This window comes from Halichoerus grypus, chromosome 7 (genome assembly GCF_964656455.1).
Source record: "Halichoerus grypus chromosome 7, mHalGry1.hap1.1, whole genome shotgun sequence".
NCBI classification, from domain to species: domain Eukaryota; kingdom Metazoa; phylum Chordata; class Mammalia; order Carnivora; family Phocidae; genus Halichoerus; species Halichoerus grypus.
Genome location: NC_135718.1, coordinates 56444719 through 56459171, shown reverse-complemented (window position 1 = coordinate 56459171; position 14453 = coordinate 56444719). Strand labels below are relative to the sequence as shown.

At 43.9% G+C, this 14453-nt stretch overlaps 1 protein-coding gene across 1 annotated transcript in view; it reads left to right on the top strand.

Moving 5' to 3' along the window:
* Positions 1 to 3156: 3156 nt before the first annotated feature.
* Positions 3157 to 14453, top strand: part of TET1 (tet methylcytosine dioxygenase 1) — a 136753-nt gene continuing 125456 nt past the window's right edge. The window contains exons 1-2 of the mRNA XM_078077645.1: positions 3157 to 3425; positions 10998 to 13018. Coding sequence (XP_077933771.1) covers positions 11120 to 13018 — 1899 coding nt within the window. The 5' untranslated portion in view covers positions 3157 to 3425; positions 10998 to 11119. The remainder of the gene's footprint in view (positions 3426 to 10997; positions 13019 to 14453) is intronic.

The following is a 14453-nucleotide window of genomic DNA, read 5'->3' as shown; positions in this document are numbered from 1 at the left end:
GACTTATTTCACTTAGCATTATACTCTCTAGATCCAACCATATTGCAAATGGCAAGATTTCATTCTTTATCATGGCTGAATAATATTCGTGTGTGTGTGTGTGTGTGTGTGTGTGTGTGTGTGTGTGTATCATATCTTCTTTATCCATTCTTTTTTTAATTTTTTAAAAGATTTTATTTATTTATTTGGAGAGAAAGAGAGAGTGCACACGAGCAGGGGGAGGGGCAGAGGGAGAGGGAGAAGCAGACTCCCCACTGAGCATGAAGCCCCAAGGCAGGGCTTGTCCCAGAACCCTGGGATCATGACCTGCATGCTGATGACTCTCAAATTTGTTTTTCCAAATGAAACCTCTTTTCCGAATTCAAAATTGTCCCAGACTTGGCCAGTGGGAGTGATCTATACTTTTTTTGACATATAGAGTTTCCAATGTTATACTGTTGTGAAACGCAGTGAAATTGTTGTGTTGCCATAAACACAATCTCACCTATAGGGCCTTTGCACTTGACTTTTCCTACACATAAAATCTCCTCCAGCTCCCTCCCTTATCTTTTTCAGATCTACTCAACGAACTCATTGCTGTATTTAAAATTGCAGCTTTAGGGGCATGATCCCAGGGTCCTGGGATGGAGTCCCAAGTCTGCTGCTCCCTCTGCCTCTCTCCAACCTGCACCCCCCACCCGACCCTCTGCTCTCTCTCGCAAATAAATAAATAATCTTTAAAATTGCAACTTTCCCCAGCACTCCCTGTCCCCTTCCCTGCTTTTCCTCTCTTCCCTCTAACCATCACCATCTGACACACTATATATATTCTGCTTATTTACCTTCTTTATTTTAGGCCCTACCCACCACTCCATGATAGAATGGAAGCTCCACAAGGGCAGAAGTTTCATTTTGCTATTGTTGTTTTCTCAAAGTTTAGAACTGTGCCTGACATGTAGCATGGATTCAACTAACATTTATGGAATGAAGGGAATGAGCGTTACCATGGACATTTTTTTTAAAGATTTTATTTATTTATTTATTTATCAGAGAGAGAGCACAAGCAGGGGGAGTGGCAGGCAGAGAGAGGGAGAAGCAGACTCCCCGCTGAGCAAGGAGCCCAATGCAGGACTCCATCCCAGGACCCTGGGATCATGACCAGAGCCAGAGCTGAAGGTAGACATTTAACCAACGGAGCCACCCAGGTGTCCCACCATGGACATTTTTCTACATCTTTGTGTGATTTTCCCATTTCAATACTTTTTAAAGTTAATCACTTCAGGTAATTGACAAATGCCAGGATATTGCTATTTCATGATAATCTTTTCACCTTTGTTCTTTTTCTTTTTTATTTATTTTGAAAGATTTTATTTATTTATTTGACACACAGAGAGCACAAGCAGGGGGAGCAGCAGAGGGAGAGGGAGAAGCAGACTCCCCGCTGAGCAGGGAGCCCTGAGATCATGACTTGAGCTGAAGGCAGATGCTTAACCGATAGAGCCACCCAGGCGCCCCTATTCTTCTTTTTTAGATGTTCTTTCTTTTTGTTTTTTATGGAGATCAAGTTATGAGTCAAACTCTCCCAACATTCTTTTCTTTCTTTCTTTCTTTTTAAGATTTAATTTATTTATTTGACAGAGAGAGACACAGCGAGAGAGGGAACACAAGCAGGGGGAGTGGGAGGGGGAGAAGAAGGCTTCCCGCGGAGCAGGGAGTCCGATGCGGGGCTCGATCCCAGGACCCTGGAATCATGACCTGACCCGAAGGCAGACGCTTAATGACTGAGCCACCCAGGCGCCCCCCCAACATTCTTTTCATCTAGGTCCTCGGAGATTGTTTCTGACAAGGTATTAATAATTAGGCTTTTGGAAACACTGAGAAAAGTCCATTATTGCAGATAAGATTTATTTCAAATGCCACATGTTTTTACTTTCTGCAACTAAGGTAGTTGTCTGACTGTAGCCCTGAAAACACTGTAGTGCAGTCATTAGTTTGTTCTGCTTGCCAACCAGGATTTGTGTTCCTTCTGTTTAAGAGGCAAATTTTATTCATCTCTGTATACCTATATCCTAACTTAAGAATAAATTTGAATGAATCAATCCGTGAGAAAGGTTGAAAGTTTAGGAATCTTTCTTTTTTTTTTTTTTTAAGATTTTATTTATTTATTTGACAGAGAGAGACACCGCGACAGAAGGAACACAAGCAGGGGGAGTGGGAGAGGGAGAAGCAGGCTTCCCGCGGAGCAGGAATCCCGATGCGGGGCTCGATCCCAGGACCCTGGGACCATGACCTGAGCCAAAGGCAGACGCTTAACGACTGAGCCACCCAGGCGCCCCAAAAGTTTAGGAATCTTTCTCAAAGGAACAATCTGGTTATGCTTATTAAAGCAAGTATACCAAAGAATAAAAATTATGTGCAGAATCGGGTTAGAATGGTGTTGAAGGTAATGATAGGATGAGTCTTTCTCTCCAGCTGAAGTTTTGACGTGGGAGGAACGATAGTTCCATGAACACTATTTTCCTGACATCTGTGAGCCCATGAAAGATCTGGATTCCCTTGTCCGTGTCATGACTGACCGCTGGAAGAAGCAATAGCCGTCCAACATTTAGGGAGAAATTCCAAAGCACCACCCAGTCTTAATTTGGCATAATGCCACTGGTTATTCCTTCTAATGTTAAAAACTTACTTCTTCTGGTGCCTTCATTGCTTCGTCCATAAAGTGAATATGACCACCCTCAATGTACAAGGGCCAAATAGCCAGCAAAAATGTAATGATGACCTTTTCAGACATCAAGCCTAGAGTCAAGGGAACCCAACCCTCCTCCGGCCTCTCTTTGGGTTGAGGACAGTTTACCATCATCTGCAACCCAGATATTGCTCAACTGTGTCATCTCTGATCTGGCATTCCCTTGATCTATCTATAAACATTCAATTTAGAAACCCTAAAATTTGTCTCTCAGCCCAAGAGCCCCTCGGGAAAAAAGATAATGACAAGAAACCCTTGACACCTCTCTTCGGGTCCAATACTCCCTTTTGACCTTAGAGAAGAAAAAAAAAAAAAGGGTGTTATGAGAGAGGAGGGCGAAGGGGAGGGGTAAGGGTCGAGAGGGGAGTCCAGCTCCAGTTTGGGGAAATCCAGCTCGCATTTTGACTCTAGCTCAGTGGTGCAGGGTCCAGCAAAGGCAGAGCCCCTGCTTCACTCCCTGAGGTCTGTCCTGGGGAGACACTACTGCTCCGGGGGGCTGACCTGGCGGGGAGTGGCAGCGCAATCCGCTCCCGCACCGCTTTGTGCGTGCAGCCGCCAGTCCCTCGGCTCCCGGGTCTGCCCCCTGGGACAACCCCCTGCCCCGCCCCAGTCATGCAACTCTACCTGCCTCTCCTCTGTGGACCTTTGGGAAGCTGCCGCCCACCCCGGGGGCTCGGGCCCTGACCCTGCCAGGCTGCCGGTAGGTGTCCGCCCTGGGCCCGCTCACGCTCCTCGCGCCCGCCGGGGCCCTGGGCTCCCAAGTTGTGGGGACCGGCGCGAGTTGGAAAGTTTGCCCGAGGGCTGGTGCGGGCTTGGAGCCGGGGGCACGCGCTCTGCCCTCCGAGCCAGAGCGGGCCGGTGGTGAGCTGGGGACTGGGCAGAGGGCAGAGGTGAGGGGACCCTCACGCGGAGGCCGGAAGGGGGTGCGAGGGGCGGTACTCGGCTGGGGCTGGGATGAAGGCCAGAGCTGGGCGTCCGCGGGTCCTCCGGGTCCGCAGGGGTGGGCCCACTCCCCGCGGCGACCCCCTGCCCCGAACCGCTTGGGGAGCTTTTGTTGCGGGTGGTAAACAATGCCCCCGGCCGGAGGACTCGGCCGCCTGCCCCCGAGGCCCAGCTGCGGCGCGGGATGGGGGGGAGCGGAGGCGGGGGCGCCGTGGGCTCGGACCTCGGGCGCCGCTGCAGCCCGGGCTGGGGGAGGGCAAGTGTGCCTTCGGGGATCCCTGAAGGTGCCGGCGACCCATGCGCCTCTTCGGAGAGTTGGAAGTCCGGCGCCTCAAGATGAGAAAGAGTTAGGGCAAGTTGCGGGTGGGGAGCCCGTCCTGTCGCATAATCAAGCGCACCCCCAAACAGATTTTCTCCCTCCCCCACGCTTGTGTAGGGGATAGATTCGTTGGGAAACATTTGGCACTTCCCTCCCTGAGCATTTCGGGGAGGGGACTCCAAGGTAGTAGGGGAGTCTGACCCGAGGTGACCCAGAGTTACACAGATCGGGGAAGAAGGGAATTGGGAATAGAATTAGTGTTCTGTCAAAATGGCTTTTTAAAAAACCTCTTAGGAGCGCCACCAGGTCGCCGAGCGCGCTGGCGTTGCCGTCGCGTCAGCCCCACTGGCGGGATCCGGGAACGGGGAGGTGCGCAGAGCTGGGTGCTGCGGACCCGGGGAGGGGCCGGATTCCGGCCCGAGCCTGCGGCCAGGGCCGCCAGCCCTTCACGTGTCGGGGAGGGAAGGGGCTAGATCTCTCTCCCTCTCCCTCTCCCTCTCTCCTCTCTTCCCCTTCCTCCCTCTCATCCAGACGCCCAACTGATTGAGCTGCTGGAAGGGCTGTATGCAGTCCATACAGTTCCACAAAAAGTGGTCAGGAAGGTGCCGGCCGGCTCCAGAGCCTTTCCACATGAATGGGGAACCCAAATTGCGCATTTCTGACCCAATAAAAATGAATGTATTACCAAGAGAACAAATACTGCTTGAACTAGGAGTCTTTCCCCTGCCCCCAGCTCGTCCTCTTCCCAAATTAACCATTTTGCATCGGTCACTCATGTGCCACTTCGCCCCAGTTCCACTCGCCGGTACCACATGAGCTGCACAATACATGGTAATGGACAGTTTATGAAGAAATAAAGTGTAAGTGCTTCGAGACTTGAAGCGAGTGAAGGATACGGTGCACAGTCTAGTGTCCGCGGGGTGCGCTGCGCGCCTCACCGGCATGGGTTGAAGGGCGGCGCTGTAGGGCAGCAGCCTCAGGTCGGCCCTGAACCCAAATGTCCTCACTTGCCCTTCTCCTCCCAGCAGTATTTAGTAAAATAAATTTATAAAGACGATGGCTTCTTTAGGCCTCAGGATGCCAAACACACACGTATGTATGTATGTATGTATGTATGCATGTATGCAAATATATTTGCTTGTTAACCAGTTAGGGCAAGAGTAATTTAGGGCATATCGGGAATTTATGACCACAGTTAAACAAGGGTGGTACACGCAGGTAGGTGCATAGATAAATGTTTGGAGGTTAGTCCGTATAGTTTCCAAGAACGAAAAGACTTCAGTACTGTGATTTTGGGTGTGTTTCCTGATTTTAATCGGTTTTAGGTTACACTGGTTAAAATCCTCCCTTGCCTCCCCCGTTAAGAGATCTTGAATAGGTTGGTTGGTAGCCTCTGACAGTGTTTAAAGCCATGTTATGATTTCAGCTAAACTTCAGAATCGAGATATAGGGGAGTTACTGGCACATACTCTCCCTTTTTCTTTGCAAAGATTAGTAGCTGAGATTTACAATCTTCAACCACCATTTAACCATTTTAATGAGAGTTAACTATCATGTTCAGCTCTGGTTTTCCAGAATTGATGGGTGGGAGGTTTGGGTCGGAGGTTTGGATCACCACTGTTCCTGCTCTTTGTTTCTCTTCCCTCTCCAGTCTTCTTTATCTGGTTTGTCCATCCCCTCCCCCACTCTCTTTGCATCTATCTTTCTTTCCCTGCACACTTAAATTTCTTTTTTCCCCCCTAGGTTTACCTTTATAGTCTTCAGCATTTTGATTCCAGTTGTGTTTTTTTTTAATTCAACCTTTATTACCATAAATTTCTTCCTCTTAACTCTGTCTTTTGCTCCCCCTCTCCCCTTTAGACTTTTCTTCCTTAGGCTTTTTACTATTCCCCTTGTATTTTATGTTTTTCTTGTTTTTGGAAGAGTCGTTCTATCTCCATTTTAACTTCTCCCTTCCCTTTTCTGTGGCCCTCTTAGGCCCCCTTTTTTTTTCTTGCTCTCTGCAGGGCAGCCAGGGGTGTTTTACATATGGAAGGAGCCTTTGACTAAATCTGCTGGTATTCTAGTGAGTTTCCTTGAACAGCCTTTCCTTGTGCGGAGGGCTCTCACACTTCCTGTGGTTGAAGACTATCTAGGAACTGCAAGCAGCCGCCCACCTCCTCTTCCTTTAGATGTAGAACTTAGTTGCTGGACCAAGCGAAGTCAGGTGGTGCCTTTTTAAAAGAAATGTTTTACATCTTCTATTTCTCAGTCAAGGGCAACAGGCTTTAAATTCTAAGCAGCTGAATGGAGTGACCATGAAATCAGAACCTCTTTTGCCTCTAGCCCTACAGATGAATTCACTCACCACTTTTTTGGCCACTGCTGGTAGTGGGAAGGGTTGCAATATAATTTTAAATTGACATGCGGGCTGTATGGTTACATCAGTTCAGCCACTTCCTACCCAGGGGACTTTGGGAGATCCAGAAGGAGGGATGTAGGTGGGAGAGGATTTTCTCACGAGTGGCTGTCAACATCGTCCTTTATAGACAACTGATAGAGTTTAGGAAGTAAGCTTTTTATTTTCTAGGCAAAGGGATTACTTCATTAATTACAAAAAAGGCCCTCTGTAGGGAAAGGTTGAATACTTAGTAAGCTCAAATAATAGTGACGAAAATACCTGACCCTATTTGTTGACCAGTTTGGTTAGGTAAGTTTAAGTTACCTGTGAATAATTAGCAGATCCTTACACAGGCAATGTTTATCATACTCACCTTGGGGCCTACTCCTGCCACTTCTTTATATTCTCTACTTTAGGCTGGCATCATGTCTTTTCATGTTTCAAATTATATGTTGGCCTTTTATCTCCTGGCTTATAATGTTTGGATCTCATATGCTCTAGTCCTCTATATCACAAGGACATTTTAGGAAAAAGAATTTTTATTTTTGGTGCCCTTTGGTGAAAACACTTGCTAACTAATGTTTTGCATCCCACAGTGGTTGGGTTTTCTGTTTGTTTGTTTCATTTTGTTTTCTCTTCCAGGAAAATAAGAACCCACAGAATAGTATCAATTAATTGCAAATAATTAGGGCCTATGGTATATGTTTAATAACAGGAACACTATTCTCTTATTTTCTGCTCTGATCATATTATCCTACGGGGGATAAGGGGAGATGGAGCATTTAATAATGTTTATAGATTAATAAGGAAAATAAATATCAGTAGATCTATGGGGATAATTCCATATTTAAATACGGACCGGTTTAATAGAATGGACTACATTGGTTTTTTTTTCCCACAAATTAAAAAAAAAAAAAAAAAAAAGCTTGCTGCCTCTCCTCCCAGGGTTCAGCCCTGGGGATAACTTAGTTTATCACAAAAGAAGGTCACATTTCATCAGTGGAGCCAAGGGTGATAAAATTAGGATCTTGTGGGAGCCCTTATTTTGTTTCTGATTGTCTATTTCTTTGGCTGGGTGGTACCCAGTGGTTTCTCCCCTGCAGTTGGGTTTTTCAGGGGTCATTGGCCTCTTTCACGATCTCATAAAAAGGCTGTTACCATTTAAAGAGGCCACATCTTCCCAATCCATGTTGCTCATCACTTTTCCATTTCCTTGGCAGGCTCTTTTTCAGGAGATAAGATTTGAATGGTAAACATTATCTTAATTACAAGTCTGAATTTCTAAAGCACTTTAATTTAAAAATATAAAAGAATATATGAGACAGAGATCAGTTTATAAACTACTCTCAAAGGCAGATCCCATGACACCTTCTGGCATATCCAGATTACTTGCCTACATGTGTGAATTTTAATTTTCGTGGCTGATTGCAATACCTAGATTATATGCTCCTAATAATTTTTTAGCAATGTAATCTTGATACAAGAGATAAAGCAAGCTTATACCGATATTGTTGAATTTCTAAAGAATGGAAAGGATTGCTTTTTGCTATCTGAAAAAAACATCCTTATAAAGACTGCTGACTTTCTGGAGATTAGAATTGGAATGTCTTTTTTTTTTCTAAAAATACTGGTACAAAAAGCAGTGGTCTTTGGAGAAAATGTCCTACAGTTTTTCACAGCCAAAAAGTTAGTGCAAGCCAAAAACTTTTTTTTTCTTTTTTTAAGAAAAGGGGGAAAGCGGTAAGCTTAGTTGCCAAGAACTCAAGTCAAGTATTCTCTGGTCTAGTGTTTGTATTTAGCACAGATTTATCAGACTTATTTTCCTTGTGGTTAATGTTATTACTAATGTCTATTTAAAAAGTGTCTTAAAGGCACAATGCTTTTGACTCTAAATGTTGTGCTCTGGGATCTTTTATTACAGTGCCTGGCTTACAATGTGTTAGGTGATAACAGAAACCAAAGAACTAGATCTTGTTTGGCAGAATATGGCAGACTGTGGGTTAAACTGTTTTGATAATAATGATAACCACTCTTTAGCTCATTTTCTCTTATTATTTTTTGTATTTTGGAAGTATAAGCAGCCTTTATTTTTTTACCTCCCATTTATTATTAAACACCTATTATATGCCAACCCTGTGCTAAGTGTTCACACATGTCATCTCATTTTATTCTCATGGTAACCCAATGAGGTCAGTACTATTATGCTTCCTATTCAATTACACATAAGGAAACTGAAGTATAGAGAGACTGAGGAATATATCAGAATCACATGACTAGTAATGTTTCTGAGCTGGAAACTGAACCCAGGTCTGCCTACTTACAAAGTCCTTCTTACCTTCCCTTCCCCGACTCCCTCCTCAACCTCAGATACCACTCGGAAGCCACCAGGCTTTCCCTGTAGGAGCCCAGTGATTCCTCAAAACAACCTCATTTCAGATGTAGAAACTTTGACTCAGTTAAATGGTTCTGGAAGGACATAGCTGGTGATCACAGATTCAAACTCACAGCTTTCTGATGGACACATCTTTAGCTACTAAACCAACGCATCCCAGGATTACCTGGATCAGATCAGTACAACAAAAACAAATCAATTTGAGAATGATAGAGGGCTGTTCAAGTTTTTACTTTGCCAAGTAATAACAGTATAAAATAAACCTATCGCTACCTTTTGACAAAAGAAAAGACTTATATTACTTTTTTAAAGAAAGGACAATTTTTAAAGGTTTTATTTATTTATTATTTTAAAAAGATTTTATTTACTTGAGAGAGAGAGAGAGAGAGCGCACGAACAGGGGGGAGGGGCAGAGGGAGAGGAAGAAGCCAACTCCCCGCTGAGTGGGGATTCCTGGCAGACCAGCAGGGGAGGTAGGGGGTGGGCCTTCATCCCAGGACCCTGGATCATGACCTGAGCTGAAGTGAGAGGCTTATCCCACTGAGCCACCCAGGCATCCCTATTTATTTATTTGAGAGAGAGCAAGTGAGGCTGAGTGTGAGCAGGGGGAGGGACAGAGGGAGAAGAGAGAGAGAATCCCAATCAGACTCCCCCTCAACTCGGATCCAGTCGTGGGGCTCCATCCCCTGACCTGAGATCATGACCCAAGCTGACCCCAGTGGAAGTCAGGAGCGGGTTGCTCAATCGACTAAGCCACCCAGGCACCCCAAGAAAGGACATTTTAATGAGAGAAAACTGGAAGGCTTAACTTCAGAGTAAAGAAGAGTTGTTTATTATTATTATCATTTTTTTAAAGATTTTATTTATTTGAGAAAGAGAGAGAGATAGCGAGAGAGAGCACTGCAGAGGGGAGAGAGAGGGAGAGGGAGAAGCAGGCTCCCCGCTGAGCAGGGAGCCCGACTGGGGGCTCAATCCCAGGACATCAGGATCATGACCTGAGCCAAAAGCAGTTGCTTAACTGACTGAGCCACCCAGGTGCCCCAAGAAGAGTTGTTTAAAATGAATAAATTCAACTTTATGAAAAACTTGATACTGCCTGTTTTTTTCTGATTTTGTCACAGACTGTTGACCACTGGTTGCAGATCAGTTTTTGGTAACTATCCTACACCATGCTTTCTTACAAATCCAACAACCTGTCAATTGTTAAAGAATCCTCACCCACTCAGTTGTACCACTCTTGATTCTGTGATCTTTAGAGAGTATATTGATACATCTTGTATAGTGAGCTTTATTCTTGTTCATAGTTTGGTTTTATTCTGCATTAGGGTAAGCAATCTGAGGAGACCAAAGATAATTAATGATGGCTTAGTCAGTCCGCTTTCGTTTTCTTCTTTTCTCTTGCTTACCTTCCAAATAATAGTTGCTTGCCTAGAATGCTTTACCATTCTAATTATCTCATTTTCTCTTTATTTCCAATTTCCTTGCCTAGGCATTCATCATGAGACTTTTGGGACCCTTGGTAGAAGGGATTTTAGAACCAGCAGTCTTTGGATTAAGTCGGGTGAAAGAGAAAAGAGGGACATCATTTCTGGGTGTGGGCACTGCCCACCACAATGCCTTCCTTATACATAGTAGGTACTCAACAGATATTTGTTGGACCCGTGAGTCTTATTTGTAACCTAATCTGTCAATACTAACTTCTCAGATTTTATGCTATTTTTATGTGCATGTGTAAAGCTCAAAATTTGTAGACTGTCAATTGGAATGTGGTATTAATATTATTGGATCTCCAAGTAGAGTTTCTTGAATTATAATAAGCCTCTTCTTCCTCTGGTTTTACCAGCTTTACTGTCCAACACATGACACCTCTGCCCATGTGGTGAAGTGCTGAGGAAAGAGAGAATTTTTTAAGTACCCAAATTTGTAAAGATTAGGATTTGATTTTTAAACTACATGTAACTACAGCAGTTGTGGTTTCTAATATAGAATAACCCCCATGCTTACTCTGTGCATAGAACTTCATCAACTAAATCAGTTGTCACAGTAATTAAAGGAGATTTATTTGTGAACCCAGGGTTAAAAGGATACTTGAGTATCTTTTGTGTTTATTGTATTTTTCTTTTGCAGTAAACATTCTCAGTGCCCTAATTTTGATTAATAATTATTAGTAGATATTCTGTTTCAAATGGGAGAATACATAAGAAAAAGACTCACTCCCAATGTTTTTTTGTTATTTCAGACCAAAATCTTGTGCCACTGAGTTCAACCATGGTGCATCCAGATTCTCCTCAGAAGTGAGACTTTCCAAAGGACCAATGACTCTGTTCCCTGTGCCCTTTCATTTTTTCCTACTCTGTAGCTATGTCTCGATCCCGCCATGCAAGGCCTTCCAGATTAGTCAGGAGGGAAGATCTGAACAGAAAGAAAAGCACCCAACTGAAGAAGACATCTAAGGCAGCCAACAAAAATGTGGCATCAGTCAAGACTGTTAGCCCTGGAAAATTAAAACAATTAATTCAAGAAAGAGATGTTAAGAAAAAAATAGAACCCAAACCACCTATGCCAGTCAGAAGCCTTCTGACAAGAGCTGGAGCAGCACGAATGAATTTGGATAGGACTGAGGTTCTTTTTCAGAACCCAGAATCCTTAACTTGCAATGGGTTTACAATGGCTCTCCGAAGTACCTCTCTTAGCAGGCGACTCTCCCAACCTCCAGTGATCATAGCCAAACCCAAGAAAGTTCCACCTCCTAAAAATTTAGAAAAGCAACATGGATGTGATTATAATGTAGTTGCTGACATGGGAGTAAAACAGTCAGAAAATGATTCAGTTCCAACACAAGTCCCCCTAATTGCTCCTGATGTAGAGAATCTAATTGGTGTTCAAAAGGCATCTTTAATTAAAGGTGAGAGCCAAGAGACAACCCAGTCTTGGTCCCAAAGGGTGGAGGATTCCAAAATAAATATTTCCACTCAGAGTGACCCTGCAGTAGAGATCCTTTCTGGGTCATCGGAAGAGACATGTGGTGGTGAAGGACTATTCTCTAAAGAGACATTGAATGATATCAGCGACTCCCCTAGAATGTTTGCTCAGGACACTCTGTGTGCTCCTTTGCTCCAAAGAGCAGCCCTCAAGGTTACTTACGAAGGAAACTCCAGCATTCAGTTAGAAGATTTGGGTTCACGAGTAGAATCTCTTAAGCTATCTGATTCTTACCTGGATCCCATCAAAAGTGAACGTAATTGCTACCCCACCTCAAACTTTAATAAGGTTATACCGGAATTGGACCTTAGAAACTGTTTGTCCATTGGTGGGTCAATATATCCTACCTCATTAATAAAACTCCTCTTGGCAAGCTCAGAACAAGAAACCCTTGGTGCTAAACCAGATCATCAAGAGGTACTCAAAGCTATCCCAGAGCAACAGGAAATTCCTGATACCACCCCTATCATAGGACAGGCTTTTAGTGCTGTCCCACATCGATGGGAAGTTCCTGGTGCTAACATAATTCATGGAGAGGCTCTGGATGAGACCCCAGACCCACCAGCGATGCCTGGTGCTATTCCAGTCCAAGGAGAGGTCTTCGGTGCTATCCTAGACCAACAAATCCTCGGAATGGGTGGTGGTACTGCCTCAGACCCACCTATCTTTCTTCCTGCTCCTCTAAACCCAATTGCTACCTATAATGCTCTCCCACAATGGCTTGAGCCCCAGAGCACTGTTTCATATGGGCTTGAGGTCCAGGGCGCTGTGCAGATTTTGCCTTTGGGCTCAGGTCACACTCCTCAGCCATCATCAAACTCAGAGATAAGTTCGGTACCTCCAATAGTGACTATTAGCAATATAGAAAATGAGAAGCAGGTTCATATAAGCTTTCTGCCAGCTAACACTCAGGGGGTCCCCATAGCCCCTGAGCAAGGACTCATCCATGCTTCCCAGGGCATTATCCAACTTTCCCAGGCTGGTACCAGCACGTTGGAAGGAGGGAGCTCCCAGATCAGCATGACCAGTGTGGCTAACACAGTGGTGTCTAGGCCAGTGTCACTCGCCGGTACCTCCTCTTCTCCTTCCTATACAACTTTGCTACCTACTTTGGAAAAGAAGAAACGAAAGCGCTGTGGGGTCTGTGAGCCCTGCCAGCAGAAGACCAATTGTGGTGAATGCACTTACTGCAAGAACAGAAAGAACAGCCATCAAATCTGTAAGAAAAGGAAATGTGAAGAGCTGAAAAAGAAACCATCCGTCCTCGTGCCTTTGGAGGTGAGTAAACCCCCATGGGCTGGGAGATGCCCAGGAGGCTCTGTAGAGTGATCTGTGCAGACACTAGGTGATTCAGTATGACATCCTTTTACTCTGGTAACATTTTATATTATCTATAGGAGTTTGTGGATCAACCCGAAATACGTCTTGTGCAGTGAGCGATATATTAGCTTATTTTTAGAATTTGTCTCAGAAAACTAGAACATAAAGTTTTTCCATTACAGGATTTGATGGAGACAAGGAAATGACATGAAGTGTGGTTTTGCAAAGATTTCCACTATGCCTTATTTTGGCTAGTTGTGTGTCTTTTTTGGAAGTTACAGATTTAACTTAAATTTAAATGAAGAGTGGAACAAATTCATTAACTCCCTTGCAGCTTGAGGAACCAGTGGAATTAAACTTCTATTCTTTTGAAAGAATAAAACTGTCTCTATCCTTAATTTTGAAACTTTGCCTTGGAAGGTAAATAAAGCTTTCATCTTAACTTTTGGCAGGTGATGTCTACCTGGTTCACATAGCCCATGTGGTTGTTAGGATTATCAGAAGTTCAAAATGGTTTGTAAACTCTGAAGTGATACATAAACATTGGTTCCCATTATTACAGTTTAAAAATATTGGTTGGCTTTGACTTTATTTAATAAAGGATTTTATGGGGCACCTGGGTGGCTCAGTCGGTTAAACGTCTGCCATCAGCTCAGGTCATGATCCCAGAGTCCCGGGATCAAGCCCTGTGTTGGGCTCCCTGCTCATCGAGGAGCCTGCTTCTCCCTCTCCCTCTTACTGCCCTCTCCCTCTTACTCCCTCTCCCTTACTTACTCCCCCTGCTTGTGCTCTCTCTCTCTCACTTTCTCTCTCAAATAAATAAATAAAATCTTAAAAAAAAAACAAAATAAAGGATTTTATGGAACTTGGTTAATACTTGATTATCAGACCTTTAAAATACATGCCAACTATGGTGTTATGATTTTTAGATCACTCATTTGAAGTTATGCTTATTTTGTGACTGCTATGAATACAGGTATAATAGAAAAGATTAATTTAAAAGTATTGTGAACTTAAACTTAGTCATTCTTTTTTATTTCACTCTTAAATTACCTGTCCCAAAATGCTGACTTTCTATTTGACCCATTGCAAATGAGATCAGACATTAACCGATCAGGTATTAACAGGCATTTGAGGTGTTTCTAAAATATTCTGTTATTACAAACCTTACTGCAATGAATAATTTTTACTCAAGTCACTTCACATGTGTGGGTGTGGCCAGCAAGCAACTTAATGGTTTACAAATGTACATCTAAAACACTAGCAGCAATATCTTACAGCAGAGAGACCTCCCTTGTAAGTTCCTGATTTGTAGCATTGCCAAATGGCATCATTGCTGAAAGTACTCACTTGATCTCTAATAGGTATAATTGAATTTGTTTTCTTTTTTCCT